This window comes from Salvelinus sp. IW2-2015, linkage group LG25 (assembly GCF_002910315.2).
Source record: "Salvelinus sp. IW2-2015 linkage group LG25, ASM291031v2, whole genome shotgun sequence".
Classification (NCBI taxonomy): domain Eukaryota; kingdom Metazoa; phylum Chordata; class Actinopteri; order Salmoniformes; family Salmonidae; genus Salvelinus; species Salvelinus sp. IW2-2015.
This window is the reverse complement of record NC_036865.1, coordinates 22,278,790-22,298,716: the sequence shown is the minus strand read 5'-3', so window position 1 is coordinate 22,298,716 and position 19,927 is coordinate 22,278,790. Positions and strand designations below refer to the sequence as shown.

Sequence of the window (19,927 nt, the reverse complement as noted above, 5' to 3'; positions counted from 1 at the left end):
GGAGGGAAGGTGGCAGAGAGCGTGCGAGATGGCGAACTGGAGGGAAGGAGGCAGAGAGATTGAGATGGCGAACTGGAGGGAGGGAAGGAGGCAGAGAATGAACTCGAGGGAGGGAGGCAGGCAGAGAGGGAACTCGAGGGAAGGAGGCAGAGAGCGAACTTGAGGGAGGGAGGCAGAGAGCGAACTCGAGTGAGGGGAGCGAACTAGAGAGAGGGATTGAGCGAACTGTATGGAGGGATAGAGCGAACTGGAGGGAGGTAGAGAGCAAACTGGAGGGAGGTAGAGAACTGGAGGGAGGACGTAGAGTAAACAAAGACTGTCTCTTTAACTCCTTGTCTCCTCCACCGGCTTTGTGTACAGGCTGGCTCCGTCCACGTCCGAATACGCCGGGATGCCAACGAGCAGATGGTGCTGGCCCATGTGACCAACCGCCTCTTCCCCCTCGTGTCCACGCTGACGGTTCAGATTTTCAAGGATGACTGGATCCGGCCTTCCCTCGTGGCCGAGGCGCTCCCAGCCGGCACACTCAGACCCTCTGACTACGGGGTTCTGTCCAGCTTCATTCCCCCTCCCCCCAAACCCTCGGAGGACATTAATCATCTCACCTCCACCCCGTTTAAACCCAGCAGCCCGCCGCCAGAGTTCTCCTTCAACACCCCTGGGAGGCATGTCCACCCTGTGGTGCTCCCCAACACCCAGCCTCACAGGTCTTACGGCATGGGCCTCAGCTACGGAGCCACCCCCTACACCAGCATGCTCAACCAGGACCTAGTCCGGCCGGGGATTGGGATGGGGATGGGGATAGGGATGAACCTGGGAATGGGTGCAGGGATGCCTTCGTCACAAGGTTTCAGAACTGCCTTAGGTGCAGCGCCACAGCGATTTGGAAGCATCCCTGTCCCATCACAGTACAGCCAGTACAGACCCTGATGTTTAGAACATGAGTGGGATATTAGAGAGAAAATATTATGGTATTTATTTTTGATGGAACCAGGACATCCATTCTGACCATAGGTTGATTTTCTATCTTTGTATATTTTTTGTATTATTCTTCGGAAAGCTAATGAGTTGGAAATTAACAGTAGGCCTGTGTTCTTTCTTTGTATGCCAGTTCAAATTAAAAGTTATTCTGTTTGAGAATTGTGGAAGAGCTCTATTGCTTTTGTACCATGAATGTGTGCATTAAACCATGAATTCACTTTCGTGCTCTTAGGACTTCAATATTTGATTCAGTAACAGTTATTCCCTTGGTTGATGGCCATCACAAGATGGGAGTGATATGTTTAGGTAGAAAAAGTGACCTAATGAAGGGACAATACATAATTGGGCAATACATACTCATGTTTTGCCTCATTATCTTCTGTATTAGAAGCATCACTTTGATACACTATAATGATTCCTGATGCTAACCTCATTGTGATGTATGTATTATACCGTCTACTATTTTATGGAAACAAATACGTACTGTATCATTTTCCAGTTCAGTCTAGTCTACAATAAATTAAATGCAAACTCATGTAAAATCACTGTAATTGCCCTATTGTTTGTCACATACTTGAACTTTCCAGGTCATGTCTATGTCCGTTGAAAGACTCCAATGAGTTTGGTGACTCAGTGGAATGAGAATTGTCAGCTGTCTGCATTTTAAAAAATGCAGGTAGGCCTACTTTAGTGTTCCAACATAATATTCCAATCGAAGCTTTAAGAAGTTGATTAAAAAACACTTTCCATGGGCTACCTGTTGAGATGTTGATGGCGAATGGTGAAGACTATCATACATAAAAGTGACGCATATAGGAGATGATTGTCTGGCATGTAATAAACACATTCCTCTTGAATTTGTCTTTGAGTTTTGTTTTCATTTCATGTTTACAGTCTTTCATACAATGTGTGTTTGGAAAATTTTGACATTTTCATTTTGCATTTGACTAAATAAAATTAGCCTTGCGAAGCTGCCAGCTTACTGCATGGATAGCGCAGCGTGAAACAGTCTGGTATTTAAATAAAAGAAATGTAAGCACATCACAGTAACCAAAAAAGAGGACTATACAAGGGCATGTAGGATCTATGATATGATATTCAGTCTAAAACTGGAATATGTTCCCTATGTACCTATTAATATATGACTAATATCAGTTAGCCCAAATTATAGGCTCATGGATGGGCAACATCAGAAGGCCCTTTTCTTGTCCATTTTCTCATGTTTTAAACATGCTCTCTTTAGAGCTTGTTTCCTGTAGGCTTACCCTGGTGTGACTTTTTGATAATCATGTAAATCTCTCTCAGACAAGGTGACTTATCAATATATTCAGCTCTATTTACTCTGACTCGAAAATTATAATTAGCGTCAAAGTAGACATCATGCAAAACTACAAATCCCTGCAAGCTCCTGCACATCATCTCTAGCTGACACCTTTGCTAACAGGTATTGTTCAAAGAATTTTCCATTTTAAAGACATTTTGCTACATTTAGCTAACATTAGTTAATACAGAGATTCTTATCATTTAAAAAAATATATTATTTGATACTTTTTACCCCTTTTTCTCCCCAATTTCATGGTATCCAATTAGTAGTTAAAGTCTTGTCCCATCACTGCAACTCCCGTACGGACTCGCGAGAGGTGAAGGTCGAGAGGCGAAACACGACCCCACCAAGCTGCACTGCTTCTTGACATGCTGCTCGCTTAACCCGGAAGCCAGCCGCACCAATGTGTCACCATGGCATTTGTAGTTCKTTATGACAGCCACTTTAGCAGCTAATTAGCGTTACATTTTGGGGGCGTAAGTACAGGCGAATATATTGCTAAAAGTCATCTTGTCCTTCAGAGATTTACACGGTTATCAAAACGTCAAGCCAGGGTAAGTCTATACGAAACAGCCCTTATTTTAAGTGTTTCTAAAATCCCCTATGGGAAAAATGAATGGTGGAAAAACAATTGGAACCAGTTCCTTGTTTGATCACTAGGTGTTATGGGTATTATGACTCATACTGTGGTACTCCATTGCACAGATAAATTACCTACAGTAAAGAAAGACTTCTCGGAGTCTATTCTATAGGGAACGTGAAGAAGCTGTAGGCACATTCAGGCTATTTAACTTTGTGTCATTAGGATAAACCCAAAGGTTTCTTTGTGAAAGGTAAGACATCCAAAGTCAATTCCATTCGCCACAGGGCCAGAAGTCTCAATTGTAAAATATATTGTTTTCTGACAACAAAACATAAGTCGACATATATAGGCAAGGAGGCCTATACTAATATTTCTTTAAATGTTTTATTTAAAAGCCTTTGAGAAAGTATGCCTTTGGTAGACATTTAATTCACAATTTTCTATCTGGACCTTGAAAAACCATGACACGACATTAAGGCATAATCTGTTAATCAAATGCACCAATTTGCTGAGTTGAAAGGAGATGTAAAGCTAACAAATTAAGTCAAGTATGCATGCCATAGGGGTCCCAAAGATTAGGATAATAGAACATTTCAGACAGATGTTGTCTAGAGATGTTATCTCATGTTTCAGTAGTTWAAAAAAAACTAGATCTCTTAGAGCAGGAATGGGCAACTCCAGTCCGTGGGGCCGGAGTGTTTTCACACATTTTCTCCATCCCTAGCAAACAACGCTGATTTAAACTAATTGTAAACTGAAAATCATGGTTGATTATTGGAGTCGTGTGTTAGCTGCRGCTGGGGCTAAAGTGTGACACCAATAAGGTCCCAGAGGGCTGGAGTTGCTCATCCCTGACCCCTTATATTATTATAGAATCATTACAGCACCACTGTTATTATAACCACTTACTCAAACTAATTTCTCATCTGTTTCATCCCCAAAAAATTAATGGAATGTCTCATACATTGGTGGCATAGAAATTATATCAGCAGTGCTAAGGGGGCTGTTTTCAATGCATTATTTGCACCTTTCTAGTGTATTCCTAAAGCTACATCAATTTCACTCTAAATGCCTGACACTTGATGCTCAGACATCCATCAGAAGCACGTTATCTGTGTGAAAGCTATAGGGCAGGGGTATTCAACTCTTACCCTACGAGGTCTGGAGCTTGCTGGTTTTCTGTTCTACCTGATAATTACACCCACCTGGTGTCCCAGGTCTAAATCAGTTCCTGATTAGAGGGGAACAATGAAAAACGCAGTGAAACTGGCTTCAAGATCCAGAGATGAGTTTGAGGTCTATAGGGTGTATATTTCCATTGATCATTCTTGAGATGTTTTTAGAACCTGATTGGAGTCCACCTGTGGTAAATTCAGTTGATTGGACATGATTAGGCCCCACAGTTGACAGTGCATGTCAGAGCAAAAACCAAGCCATGAGGTCAAAGGAATTGTCCGTAAAGCTCAGAGACAGGAGTGTGTCGAGGCACAGAACTGGGGAAGGGTACCAAAACATTTCTGCAGTATTGAAGGTCCCCAAGAACAGTGGCCTCCATCATTCTTAAATGGAAGAAGTTGGGAACCACCAAGACTCTTCCTTGAGCTGGCCACCCGGCCAAACTGAGCAATCGGGGGAGAAAGGTCTTGGTCAGGGAGGTGACCAAGAACCCGATGGTCACCCTGACAGAGCTCCAGAGTTCCTCTGTGGAGATGAGGGAACCTTCCAGCAGGACAACCATCTCTGCAGCACTCCACCAATCAGGCCTTTATGGTAGAGTAGCTAGACGGACGCCACTACTCAGTAAAAGGCACATGACAGCCCACTTGGAATTTGCCAAAAGGCACATAAAGGACTCACTCAGACCATGAGAAACAACATTCTCTGGTCTGATGAAACCAAGATTGAACTCTTTGGCCTGAATGCCAAGCATCACGTCTTGAGGACAACCTGGCACCATCCCTACGGTGAAGCGTGGTGGCAGCATCATGCTCTGGGGATGTTTTTCAGTGGCAGGGACTGGGAGACTAGTCAGGATCAAGAGAAAGATGAACGGAGCAAAGTACAGAGATCCTTGATGAAAACCTGCTCCAGAGCAAGGACAWTGACTCTAAGCTCACAGCCAAGACAACGCAGAAGTGGCTTCGGGACAAGTCTCTGAATGTCCTTGAGTGGCCCGGACTTGAACACGATCGAACATCTCTGGATAGACCTGTAAATAGCTGTGCAGCAACGCTCCCCATCCAACCTGACAGAGCTTGAGAGGATCTGCAGAGAAGAATGGGAGAAACACMCMAAATACAGGTGTGCCAAGCTTGGTGCTTCAACAAAGTACTGAGTAAAGGGTCTGAATACTTACGTACATTTGATATTTCAGATTTAAAAAAATTGTGTAGGTTGATGAGGGGGGACAATTTAATACATTTTAGAACAAGGCTGTAAAGTAACAATGTGGAAAAAGTCAAGGGGTCTGAATACTTCCCGAATGCACTGTATATTTATTAATAAAAAATTGAGATGGACTTCCAAAATCAATTTCTCACAATGAGTCCAGTTGTAAGGACTATTAATAGTGTTTTGTTTTTTTTGCAGACAATTGCAATTTGAGTGCATTTTGGTAATTGGTTTTTCTTTGGTATATTGTCTGGAGGGGGTGTGCGTGTCCATGTTCATTCTATTTTTCTGAATTCCTATTATCTTCCTCACACTTATCAGTCCAATTCGTATATCTGTCAAGCATTAATTGTGTAGGCCACAGCAGCTCTCAAGTTGCACAGATGGGCTGAATGACTATATACTGTAGTTGTCCGATTCTTCTTCTGTTCTGTGTCATTTCTGTTTTGACATCTGTCAGCCAAATCAGTTGAGCTTTTGTTTTGTAAAAAGAAAGGCGTTATTGTGTGAATGGAGCTGTGCTTCCTGGAATGTCTAGACTACCACGCGGTGAAAGAAGCTCTTGGTGGGGTGTTAAAGGGGGCACAGCTGGTGTGAACTTGTGCTAGCCCTCAGCGAACAACCCAAGTCTCAGATATGCTATGAAAGCATAGCTGTCACATCGGATGAAGGAAAACATAGCTACACTGAACAAAAATATAAACGCAACGTGAAATGTTGRTCCCATGTTTCATGAGCTGAAATAAAAGATCCCAGAAATGTTCCATACACCAAAAAAGCTTATTTCTCTTTAATTTTGTACACAAATCTGTTAAAAATGGCACTCTAAAATGTGCAGTTTTGTCACACAACACAAACCCACAGATGTCTCAAGTTTTGAGGGAGCGTGCAGTTGGCATGCTGACTGTAAGAATGTCCACCAGAGCTGTTGCCTTGAGAATTGAATGTTCATTTCTTTACCACAAGCCGCCTCCAATGTCATTTTAGAGAATTTAGCAGTACGTCCGACCGGCCTCACAACCGCAGACCACGTGTATGGCGKCATGTGGGCGAGCTGTTTGTTGATGTCAACAGAGTGCCCTCTGGCGGCGGTGGAGTTATGGTAAGGGCAGACATAAGCTACGGACAACGAACACAATTGCGTTTTATCAATGGGCAATTTGAATGCACGGAATTACCGTGACGAGATCCTGAGGCCCATTTTTTTTTAAGGTATCTGTGACCAACAGATGCATATCTGTATTCCTAGTCATGTGAAATTCATAGATTGGGGCCTAATGAATTGATTTAACTTGACAGATTTCCTCATATGAACTGTAACTCAGTAACATCTTTGAAAATGAATGTTGTGTTTATATTTTTGTTCAGTATACATGGCACGCTGTGAACCATTCCGAGGGAGGGAGTAACTGTGATGCCAGCTAATGTTATCACCTTTCCCCAAATACGGTGGAAAAACAAGTAAGCTTCTCTGCAGAAAAATTCCCTTTGCTTTTACTTATTATTTTATGCACTCTCATTCAAGTGACTTTATCATGTGACTCCCAACCACGTACTTTGTTGCTTTAATCAGAATGTGGATTGGAACAGACCACTTGATATCATTCATCTGATTGCCTGTCAGTTGCCTAAGAGAAGTGGACAATGCCCCCACTGTGTTAGACTCACTTTACCCTTTTACTCAAGTTTACTATTTGAATAACTGTACATCATGTCTGGCTGCCTGACTTAATCTCTACCTCATGGGTTTGTGAAGATAAAAAAAGCTCATGCCACACACTGGGAACAATTATCACACATTAATCTTGGATTTTACGAAGGCTATACATTCCCTTCGTTAGACAACATCCTTCTGTTTTGTCGGAAGTGCTACAAGTGTAAAAGTAATTTTACTTTTACACTTGTGACTCAATAGAGAATTTACATTTTATTAATTTAGCAGACGCTCTTATACAGAGCAACTTACAGTAGTGAGTGCATACATTTTCATACTTTTTTCCTAACAGAGATATCTGTTTTCAGTTCTAAATACAGATACAATTTGTCAGTGAATGCCTGACATCTGAATAGTGTTAGAGTTGATACGGGTTAAAAAAAAGAGAGAGATTTAAAGGTGAACAAGCACCACTCTCCTGCTTCACAGTTCTCATTAAAGAAATGAAAAGCCTCTACACACAGTGGAATGCTCATTTATCTTAACTGTGGGATTTGACTAATGGCAGATGAGATCAGAATATCGTACCTGCAGTTTCTGCCCAGGTGTGTCCTTTTTTAGACAGTTTATTGTCTTTGGTGCCTGTAAGCATTAGATCACGAAACAGAAGGGGGGTTGGGAAACGTTCTGGGACATGTCCTCCACCCAACCTGAACCAGATCCACAGGAAACAGAATCTTAATCCCCATGGTGCGATAAAAACACCAATGGATGAGAGACAGTGAAAAGGCCCCTTTTAACACCGCCTATTCTGGAACGCCACTAAAGCAATGTGTGCCGCCGACCCAGCTCAGCCCGTAGGCTGTGCCCGTCCARGAATGTGACAAGAGGGGAATGTTTCCATGATGGCTGCTGGTGGAGCCTGAAGACTCCCAGCTCTGCCAGGGGGTCCTCCTCTCAACCTGAACAGCCGCAGGGCACTAAAAGCCCCCAGCCAAGCTCGTCTCTCAGTGTGTTCTCCACGCCTGCCTTCCACACAATGCTAACAGCCCACCCCTACAGTCTGGCACAGAGACAGTGTGTCTGTTACTCCCCGCCACTAATGATCTCCTAATCGCACTCGGGTCAGGGTCGCCAACTCACTGAAGCAGAACTGTGCCTGTCAGGAATGCAGGGGGCTTAGCGCCATTAAACTACTCATGTAGGCACCCCTCTCTCCCCTTGGACTGTCCTCACTGTAAACATATACACATATCCTCAGTCCCTCCCATATAGCCCTCCACAGTGCACTGAATGAACATATGGCTTGTCTCAATCAAAGCACTAAAGGGATTTCCAGGATATGTGGAATTTGAAGTAATTCATACGTGCTTGGTTTTGTGTTATTAGCAAAGACTGCATGCAATTTCAAAATGAATGCATGCATTTGATGCGTTGCACCACATTCAGTGCAAGCTTAATATTTAGTGTAAGTTTATTTATCTACAGTCCCTTGTTACAAAATGCAAGGTGGTAACCCCTAGTCGTGTGTTTGTTTGTGTGGATGGTGTTGGCAGATCTGAAGATTTGATGGAGCGTTTGTGTAACATGATGTTGGCTCACAGACATGGCATTGAGTTGGTTTATAATGCATGATGTGGGACAGTGGCTGGAGGTTTATGCTGATATGGCAGAACTGTTGCATGAAGGATGATGCCAGTCAGTGACCTACTAGGTCTTGACAAAATTATATATTTTAACCTCTTCCTTTATACATGCTAATAGCAAATCATTTAAAGCATTAGGTCTTCAAGTCGAGTATTACCGAAATGTCCACAAATATAGATTGTCACACTCTGACAAAAAATGTCTTGAAATACAAAAAAGCTACAGATAGAAACTTGCCATTTCTGGTTGTATTTCAAAGTGTAGCTGGCTTGCTTGCCTCTAGGGTACCAGTCCAGTACGCAATGCGAAAACATTGACATAGGTTGATATGACAACATGCTCTGAGGAGGCAGCATGGTGTAAGGGAGAGTCCCATTTAAATGCCTTCCTTCCAAGTTGTAAATGTTACGTAACAAGGATTAACCCACTTAGAGGCTATAAATAGAAGTGTACACTGTGTACACTACAGATAGACATTTAAAGATCAGTGCATTTGTGAYGGCTGATAGATTACGTCCATACAGTCCTCATGCTTTATGTGATTCAAATTAAAATATGATTAGCTTCATCTCTGGTTAGAATCAACAGTTTGTGGATCAGTTTGTGGAATCTGGTCGAGTGGGTAACACCTCTCGTCTTTCTAAAGATATAATTTAACTGTACTGTATATAAGAATATGTACAGCATATGTGAATAGTGTGTAAATAGTATTTTTTTGTCTCCTGGAGTCATTCCTATATATCTTTTTATTTTGTACATTTTGGTTTAATGTAATTTATGTTGTTATGGTCTATTACTGCTCTGTACTTTGTCATGTATTTGTATGTTTTATGTGGACCGCAGGAAGAGTAGCTAATGGGGATCCTAATAAGCTAAACCTTCAGAAACACCAGAACCATATACTCCCCCCTGCAGCGGGGATCCCGGCTGATCCCCGCATAAGGCCTAGTTGTTTATTCTCCCTCCACTACTCTGTCTCGCTGCTCCTATCCTGTCATTCAAATGATACAAATACATAAGGAGTTAGGAATTGTATTTTCCTGAAGAAAAAAAAGAGGTGGGAAAAAGAATCAAGAGTTTGATCCAGACAGGACTTGACGTGCTACTGTAAAGGTCACCAAGGGTCAAATGCTGAGTGGTTTTCTCATTAAGAATACATTGTGTATTGACAGAAAAAAGCCTCAATCGGGCATTTACTATCTCCTCATTGTGTTTGCTTATGAATTGAAGTTTCGTCACATTGTGATGCTTTTATAATCCATGATTTAATATGAAGAAATTATCAGGGAAACTATGATATTCTTTAGATTTGAAACATTTAATATTGAGTCACTACAGTAGGGCTCATTCCCAAAACATGGCAGACTAACCACAGGGGACTCTTTCTTGAATTATGAAAAGGGGGGATGTGAGGTTGTCGTCCTCTCCTTCAGAACCCCAGTGCCACTCCTCTCTGTCTGGATGACTGGGCGGGTGAGTCTCATGCTCTGTGTCAGAATGGAGCCACCAGGTCGCCCAGTGGGATGCTACATGACCCAGGTCAACCCTGTCTGACTGACTGCCTAACAGTGTAGTGGGCTGCTCTGTTGGGCTGTGCCTCTTTCCCCTAACCCAGCTGAGACCACACCACCAGACAGTAGATAACTCATCAGCTGGACTCTCCCCACTTTTGTGCCTATGGCAGTTGCTGGGATGAGATGTGCTCTTGGTGCGGTCCATTACCAACAGAGAAGGAATTATGTGACATCATATTGGATTGGATGACGTGTGAAATCCAGGGCCTCATGGCTATTCTGAGGCAGCGTCATGACGACACAGGCTTTACTGTGACGAGCCTGAACCTTGTGAGTACAGTTCACATACTTTCCCATAGGTTGGTTCCTGTTGTTTCACTTTAGATGTTGGCTTATATCAGTAACCTGTTTAAATCCTTGGTATGGACATGAACAAGTTAATCTACAGATTTGATCATGTACTTTCTTGCTGCCAGTATACACATAATTATTTGTTTGCAACGCATCTGTGGTGGAAGGTGTAAGTTGGTTATGTTAGAGAGGATCATCTGTTAAAAGAATCATTGAAATGCACTGTAGAACTTAATAGGATTCCCCTGTAATTGTAAGTAGCCCGCTGATGACATGTTTGCTGTGCTGTCATACAGCACATTAGTGCCAGGTTTGGAGAGTTATCCAACATGCTACTGTTGCATGAGTGCTGTCTGTGGGGGGTGATTAGCACGATGCAATTTAGGGATTGACCTCCTAGTCATGGAGGGCCTAAACGTGTGAAGGTGTGGGGCGTCCTTTCAACCGAGCATTTGGCAAATCTCCACTTAGTCTTCAAAACCTCTCGGTAGTCTACTATATAGCTCTTTTCTAAATGATTAGTAGAACAGACTGACCCATTGTTCACCACAAGTAGACATAATCATACACCCGAACACAGGCTGAGATGACAGAGAATGATCAAAGTAAGGTTTTAAATCAAATGTCTTGAACACGCTCTCCTCCAGACCAAACCATTAGAATACCTAATGGTCCAGTACATTGACAGCCATGACACTATGTTTAACTATGTTGAGTGTGAATGAGTTTCCAGATCTGATATACAGTAGATGTTGTATATTAATGGTTTGGGTGGGAAACATCTCCAGATATATAGCCTGCAGTGGTCTGGTGAGTCTCTCCAATAGACTGACATTACTGAACCTCATGAGTAGTCAATAGGCCAGTCCTCTGAGGATGCTATCATTTATGGATGAACTGACTCCCACCACCTACGTTAAAGTGCTAGACATGATTCATAGATTGAGGCTGCTGCTGACATTGCAGTACCCTTTGCCTCCACTATTAGCACAATACTCTACCTCTTTATACTGTGGAATGACTGGGTGAGCTTCAGCAATCATACAGAGGTTAGGGAATAGGGGATAGGGTATAGGGATTAGGGGATATGGGATAGCAGTGATGGGGCTGTAGAGATCTAAAGCACATGAGCCAAACTACACAGAGGGCCGAGTGCCTGCAGGTTTTCGCTCCTCCCTTGTACTTGATTGATGAATTAAGCTCACTAATTAGTAAATAACTCCCCCCACCTGGTTGTCTAGGTCTTAATTGAAAGGAAAAACCAAAAACCTCCATGGAATGAGTCTGACACCCCTGGTCTGAATGGTACATTCGGATACTTGCACACACCTGAAGAACACTATTTGTCTTTTCACACTATTCATCACTTTTCTATTGTTGTCCTGACCATCTTTTCTGGGCAATTCCATTGTATGTGTTTGTTACATGGAAAACATGCATTCAGATTATCCTGTAATCTCTGTTTGTGTCTGTGAGTTGATTGAGACTGTTCTTTCCAGCCCATTTCATTGTATTTTTACTGTAACATGGGATAACAAAACCATGTCTGTTTTGATTACAAAATTGTCCTGCTTTATTTACTACACTGAACAAAAATATAAATGCAACATAAAGTGCTGGTCCCATGTTTCAGAAGCTGAAATAAAAGATCCCCGAAATGTTCCATATGTACAAAAAGCTTATTCCTCTCAAATTCTGTGCACAAATGTGTTTATATCCCTGTTAATGAACATTCTGACAGGTATGGCATATCAAGAAGCTGATTAAACAGCACGGTCATTACACAGGTGCACCTTGTATTGGGGACAGTAAAAGGCCACTCTAAAATGTGCAGCTTTGTCACAAAACACAATGCCACAGATGTCTCAAGTTTTGAGGGAGTGTTCAATTGGCATGCTGACTGCAGGAATGCCCAATAGAGCTGTTGCCAGAGAATGTAATGTTGTTATAGAGAATTTGGCAGTACGTCCAACCGGCCACACAACCACAGACCAGGACCTGCACATCCGTATTTCTGTCTGTAATAAAGCCCTTTTGTGAGGAAAAACTCATTCTGATTGGCTGGGCCTGGCTCTCAAGTGGGTGGGCCTATGCCCTCCCTGACCCACCCAAGGCTGTGCCCCTGCCCAGTCATGTGAAATCCATAGATTAAGGTCTAATTTATTTATTTCAATTGACTGATTTCCCTATATGAGCTGTAACTCAGCAAAATATTTGAAATTGTGGCGTTCAGTATACATCACTCAACCTGCTTTTGTTTCATGTCAACAGGGCAGTACAAACATGCTCTTCTTACAGTTTTTGTCAGCAGGATGTAAGTCATGCTCATTGTAAGGCATCTCAACAAGCAAGGTGACGCTCATTAGACAGCTCAGATTAGAGACAGTGTTGTTATGTGTTTTTCCTGTTATGAGTTCATGTGTGTTATCCTGTGTGGTGAATTTTTTCTCTAGGGTGAAGGCACAGCTGTGTGTGTGTGTGTGTGTGTGTGTGTGTGTGTGTGTGTGTGTGTTTACAGTTTGTTTCTGTGAAACGGCATAATGTTACGGTACAGTGGTGTGTGCGCGTATATGTGTGTGTGTGTGTGTACGCGAGGAAACGTGTTTGCATGTGTTCAGTCAGTGTGTACTGGGGAATTCCAAGATAACAGGGTGATGCTGAGATTCTGATTTTTCAATTTGAAATGTATTTCAAACAAAAGTCAATGAATAGAAAGTATAACAAACCATATAACTCTATGAACAAGGACGAACTTTTAACATTTTCCACTTAAAAAAATGGAATGTCTTGAACAGTGCAGATGCAACGTTTATTAACAGAATAACGGTTTGTGCTGTTTGTGACGTCATTCTGTTACCAAACAAACATACTTGTTCTTCAAGTAAATGTGTTTATGTACAATTGTAAGAGGAAATTGTTAAAAGTCGCCCTGTGCATTGAGTTGTATGGTTTGAAATCAATGGGTTTTTGTTTGCCATACATTTTAAAATGAAAAATCTCAGCATCATTCTGTTAGTGTGGATTTGCCATACTCTGACATGTGTTCACCTCTGTTCCACAGTCTGTTAGACAGGGCAGTTTGCTGTTCCCTAAGCAGAGAGTCTTCCATTAGCTTTGATGATCACATGTATGATCACTGATTGAGGTCTTTCCTTCCTTTGATTGTCATGGGTTGCAGATGTCCCAGAAAACTGACTGATGGTGATTTGATGGTGATTGTAAATAATAGTACTCCAACTGATGTTAAGTGGACTTTTCTGTCATACTATTTAGGGAAAATGTAAGGGCAGTGTGCTGTCTCACGCTTTCTACTGGGTTGTAGTCTGAGAGGCTCACAAGAAATAAAACTACAACTTATACATTAGTACCACTGTCAAATGCCAAACTTGACCCTTTTGACCTTGAGTCAAGATGTTCAGTGACAAGTAATCTAGGCCTAAAGGGACACAGTATATCAGTAGCGGTAAACACACGTCAACACCGTTTATACACCTTTTTTATTTTGTTCGAGTGTTTCCCCAACTTTAGTGGAAAAATGCATTGAAAGTATGGGGAGCGTTACATTTTCCCCCGCGACCGGCGATCGGAGTTTACCTACCTATTTTTGTACCATTACATCACTGATCAGTAACCCCTTGCCAAATTACTGGTTTGAAGATATTTAACATTTGTTATCAAAAACAAATGGTAAAATCTCATTGTAACTCGGGAGTCTTCACTGTTGTTTAGCAGTGTAGTACTGGTTTGCAGCAGTATATTTTTCCTGATTGGAATCAAGTTAACAAAATTGGATAAGGGATCATTTTTTTCTGTTGTTCAGGGGTCTATAATGCAATTGTGGGAGTCAATAATCACAGTATTTTTAAGGTTTGCATAGGGTATTTACATGCGTGCATAAGCCAGAGGGATTTTCTGTGGGATTGAACCCTGGGGCAGCAGTACATGCTGGAGGGAACACGCTCTATAATGACCAGAGTGCAGCTACAAGCTGCTTCAAGATGTACATTTTGGGGGGGGGGGATTCCAGAAAAAACGAAAACAGAATAACCCCAGTATTTATTCTATTTTTCACCCTTGTYTTTAAAGAGGGGTTTTAGCCAAAGAAGAGATTGATTTGAATTGCTTCTTTAGTTGTTTTTCTTTTTCTATTTTGAAGTGTCGTAGGCCTACCTGGGTCTTGATGGAACAAAAACAAAAGCAGCTTAATGTTTTCACATTTAACTAAATCATTTCAAATCACAATGCCACAATTTTGATATTCAGTGTTTGCCCAAATGAGTACACCAGACATAAATAACAATATTTTTTGGAATGCATTTTGTTGCAACATGTTTAAATCCTAATTTAGTGTACTGCAGATTCTTCTAATAGGGGTTGAACTATGGAGAGACGCTAGGAGTGCCTTCACTGTCTCAGAGCCAGATGGAATAGGTTACAGAGATGATAACACACTGATCACAGGATCCTGAATGGTCCCCGCACAAGCTTTGAAAGCATTGAGAGAATGAAAGATTATATTTTACAAACAGACCATCAACGAACAGTAAAAGGTGAAAACACTTTCATGGAAATGGGTATGACTGAATGTATGTAGTTAGATGGAGGATAATGTTGCTTTTGAATGCAGAAGGAGCAAGGCTAAACTAGTTTCAGGCCTTGGTGTACTGTATCTATCATAATGTGATGGTCTGTAGCTAGTCAAGCTAAATGGGAAGTTTCAATTTAAAACATAAGGCAGTTATTCAGAAGAAATGGCGTGAGAGTGTTGCGTTGGTGAATAATAATAATAATAATTTGGTGGGTGAGCCTTATTTCACACATGTACAAGTGTGCACCCATGTGTGAATTAGTAATGTGTTTTTTTGCATATCCCTGAAACACCCTCGGAGAGTGGGGTCACGGCCAAGGTCTGCCATTGTTAACTGCGACCCTGGAGCAATTAAGCTTGTGTCTTGCTCAAGGGCACATCGACAGATTTTTCACCTTGTTGGCTCGAGAATTCAAACTAGCAACCTTTCAGTAACTGGCCAAACGTTCTAAACGCTAGCGGTTGTTTGGGGGTTGAATCTAATCTGATCCAGTAAGATAGTAAAACTGTTTAGTCTTGAATTTCATCTTGACTTCAAGGCGGCTTTAAAAAATTAAATTGTGGTGTTTACACAAAACAAACATGTCTTTATGACCTTGTCCTTAGGGACAGATATAAATGTACTGGAGGGAGGGGTGTTCTAAAATAGGGTAGGGTTGTCAAACTTTTGTGTTTTTTTTATTTTATTGGGCCCAGGGGAGGGTAGTGCATTTTTTCCCTGGTTTACATTTGCTCTTCTGCTCGTATTTTCCCTATAAACAATGGCTTGACTTACCTTTTGAYATTACCCTAATAAAGTTTAGAAACGTTTGTGAAGGTTTGGTATGGTGTGGCTATTATTAAGCTTTAGCTACTGCATGCCTGTGATATAAAGGCAGTGCAGCCCCGGCGTTCAAACTGTCTCCGACAGTTGAATTTGATGTGAGGAAGACCAGAGTTACTCCTATAATCTAAGAAACGTTCTGTGAAGGGAGTAGTACACAGCATTGTACGAGATCTTCAGTTTCTTGGCAGTTTCTCGCATGGAATAGCCTTAATTTCTTAGAACAAGAATAGAGTGACAAGTTTCAGAAAAAAGGTCTTTGTTTCTGTCCATTTTGAGCCTGTAATCGAACCCACAAATGCTGATGCTCCAGATACTCAASTAGTCCAAAGAAGGACAGTTTTATTGCTTCTGTAATCAGAACAACATGACTTCCGGGTTGGAGCGAGTAGTCGCATTCCGCTTCGCTCCACAGGTAGTATTACCATTTCATTTTCATTTTCATTACAGTACAACGGTTTGATTTGTTTGATCTTAGCTAGCTACATAGCCGTCTTTGTATCAAAGATAATTGTGTAGTTATTGAGGTTCGCTAGCCAGCTATTTTCGTCCTAACGTAACGTAACGTAGTCAACACTGCTAGCTAGCCAGCTAGCCACCGAATAGCAGCACTGTAGAAACGATTACATTACAACGGAACGACTTGATTAGTGTAGTRTTAGCTAGCTACATAGTTGTCTTTGCTATCTTTGTATCTAAGATAATTGTGTAGTTTAGAGTAGTTATCGGTTAGCTAGCCAGCTATTTTCGTCCGCCGCGCTGCCGTTCTCCTACCTAGTCAACATTGCTAGCTAACACTGCTAGCTAGCCAACTTCTACCGAATAGCAGCACTGTAGAAACTTACATTACAACGGAACGACTTGATTAGCGTAGTGTTAGCTAGCTACATAGTTGTCTTTGCTGTCCTTGTATCCAAGATAATTGTGTAGTTTAGAGAAATTGTCGAGGTTACCTAGCCAGTTAGAGGTTACCTAGCCAGCTACACTTTCAAACAAAGTCAACAACGCAGCCACTGCTAGCCAGCCTACTTCACCAGCCAGCAGTACTATATCATTTTAGTCAATAAGATTTTTTTTGCAACGTAAGCTTAACTTTCTGAACATTCGAGACGTGTAGTCCACTTGTCATTCTAATCTCCTTTGCATTAGCGTAGCCTCTTCTGTAGCCTGTCAACTATGTGTCTGTCTATCCCTCTTCTCTCCTCTCTGCACAGACCATACAAACGCTTCACACCGCGTGGCCGCCGCYAYTCTAACCTGGTGGTYCCAGCGCGCACGACCCACGTGGAGTTCCAGGTCTCCGGCAGCCTCTGGAACTGCCGATCTGCGGCCAACAAGGCAGAGTTCATCTCAGCCTATGCGTCCCTCCAGTCACTCGACTTCTTGGCACTGACGGAAACATGGATTACCACTGATAACACTGCTACTCCTACTGCTCTCTCCTCGTCTGCCCACGTGTTCTCGCACACCCCGAGAGCTTCTGGTCAGCGGGGTGGTGGCACTGGGATCCTCATCTCTCCCAAGTGGACATTCTCTCTTTCTCCCCTGACCCATCTGTCTATCGCCTCCTTTGAATTCCATGCTGTCACAGTTACCAGCCCTTTCAAGCTTAACATCCTTATCATTTATCGCCCTCCAGGTTCCCTTGGAGAGTTCATCAATGAGCTTGACGCCCTGATAAGTTCCTTTCCTGAGGATGGCTTCACCTCTCACAGTTCTGGGTGACTTTAACCTCCACGGTCTACCTTTGACTCATTCCTCTCTGCCTCCTTCTTTTCCACTCCTCTCCTCTTTTGACCCTCACCCTCTCACCTTCCCCCCCTACTCACAAGGCAGGCAATACGCTTGACCTCATCTTTACTAGATGCTGTTCTTCCACTAATCTCATTGCAACTCCCCTCCAAGCTCCGACCCTACCTTGTATCCTTTTCCCCTCTCGCTCTCATCCAACACTTCCCACACTGGCCCCTACTCGCGATGGTATCGCGCCGTCCCCAACCTTCGCTCTCTCCTCCCGCTACTCTCTCCTCTTCCATCCTATCATCTCTTCCCTCTGCTCAAACCTTTTCTCCAACCTATCTCCTTGATTCTGCCTCCTCAACCCTCCTCTCCTCCCTTTCTGCATTCCTTTGACTCTCTATGTCCCCTATCCTCCAGGCCGGCTCCGGTCCTCCCCTCCTGCTCCGTGGCTCGACGACTCACTTGCGAGCTCACAGAACAGGGCTCCGGGGCAGGCCGAGCGGAAATGGAGGAAAACTCGCCTCCCTGCGGACCTGGCATCCTTTCACTCACCTCCTCTCTACATTCTCCTCTTCTGTCTCTGCTGCTAAAGCCACTTTCTACCACTCTAAATTCCAAGCATCTGCCTTCTAACCCTAGGAAGCTCTTTGCCACCTTCTCCCCCTCCTGAATCCCTCCCCCTCCTCCCCCCTCCTCCCTCTCTGCGGATGACTTCGTCAACCATTTTGAAAAGAAGGTTCGACGACATCCGATCCTCGTTTGCTAAGTCAAACGACACCGCTGGTTCTGCCTCACACTGCCCTACCCTGTGCTTTGACTCTTTTCTCCCCTCTCTCTCCCCAATGAAATCTCGCGTCTTGTGACTCGCGCGGCCGCCCAACAACCTGCACCGTTTGACCCTATCCCCTCCTCTCTTCTCCAGACCATTTCCGGAGACCTTCTCCCTTACCTCACCTCGCTCATCAACTCATCCTTGGCCGCTGGGCTACGTCCCTTCCGTCTTCAGAGGAGCGAGAGTTGCACCCCTTTTTGAAAAAACCTACACTCGATCCTCCGATGTCAACAACTACAGACCAGTATCCTTCTTTCTTTTCTCTCCAAAACTCTTGGAACGTGCCGTCCTTGGCCAGCTCTCCTTGCTATCTCTTCAGAATGACCTTCTTGATCCAAATCAGTCAGGTTTCAAGACTAGTCATTCAACTGAGGACTGCTCTTCTCTGTGTCACGGAGCGCCTCCGCCACTGCTAAAGCTAACTCTCTCTCCTCTGCTCTCATCCTTCTAGACCTATCGGCTGCCTTGATACTGTGAACCATCAGATCCTCCTCTCCACCCTCTCCGAGCTGGGCATCTCCGGCGCGGCCCACGCTTGGATTGCGTCCTACCTGACAGGTCGCTCCTACCAGGTGGCGTGGCGAGAATCTGTCTCCGCACCACGTGCTCTCACCACTGGTGTCCCCCAGGGCTCTGTTCTAGGCCCTCTCCTATTCTCGCTATACACCAAGTCACTTGGCTCTGTCATATCCTCACATGGTCTCTCCTATCATTGCTATGCAGACGACACACAATTATCTTCTCCTTCCCCCCTCTGATAACCAGGTGGCGAATCGCATCTCTGCATGTCTGGCAGACATCATCAGTGTGGATGACGGATCACCACCTCAAGCTGAACCTCGGCAAGACGGAGCTGCTCTTCCTCCCGGGGAAGGACTGCCCGGTTCCATGATCTCGCCATCACGGTTGACAACTCCATTGTGTCCTCCTCCAGAGTGCTAAGAACCTTTGCGTGATCCTGGACAACACCCTGTCGTTTCTCAAACTCACATCAAGGCGGTGACCCGTTCCTGTAGGTTCATGCTCTACAACATTCGCAGAGTACGACCCTGCCTCACACAGGAACGGTGCAGTCCTAATCCAGGCACTTGTCATCTCCCGTCTGGATTACTGCAACTCGCTGTTGGCTGGGCTCCCTGCCTGTGCTATTAAAACCCCTACAACTCATCCAGAACGCCGCAGCCCGTATGGTGTTCAACCTTCCCAAGTTCTCTCACGTCACCCCGCTCCTCCGCTCTTCTCACTGGCTTCCAGTTGAAGCTCGCATCCGCTACAAGACCATGGTGCTTGCCTACGGAGCTGTGAGGGGAACGGCACCTCCGTACCTTCAGGCTCTGATCAGGCCCTACACCCAAACAAGGGCACTGCGTTCATCCACCTCTGGCCTGCTCGCCTCCCTACCTCTGAGGAAGTACAGTTCCCGCTCAGCCCAGTCAAAAACTGTTCGCTGCTCTGGCACCCCAATGGTGGGACAAACTCCCTCACGACGCCAGGTCAGC

At 43.7% G+C, this 19,927-nt stretch overlaps 1 protein-coding gene across 2 annotated transcripts in view; it reads left to right on the top strand.

Annotated features, from left to right (window-relative positions):
• Window positions 1-1,838, top strand: part of LOC111951853 (zinc transporter 6) — a 105,075-nt gene extending 103,237 nt beyond the window's left edge. For both annotated transcript variants that reach the window (XM_023970113.2, XM_023970114.2), the window contains one exon: window positions 361-1,838. In XM_023970113.2, the coding sequence (XP_023825881.1) occupies window positions 361-930 (570 nt within the window). In that variant the 3' untranslated portion in view covers window positions 931-1,838. The remainder of the gene's footprint in view (window positions 1-360) is intronic.
• The last annotated feature ends 18,089 nt before the right edge of the window (window positions 1,839-19,927 follow it).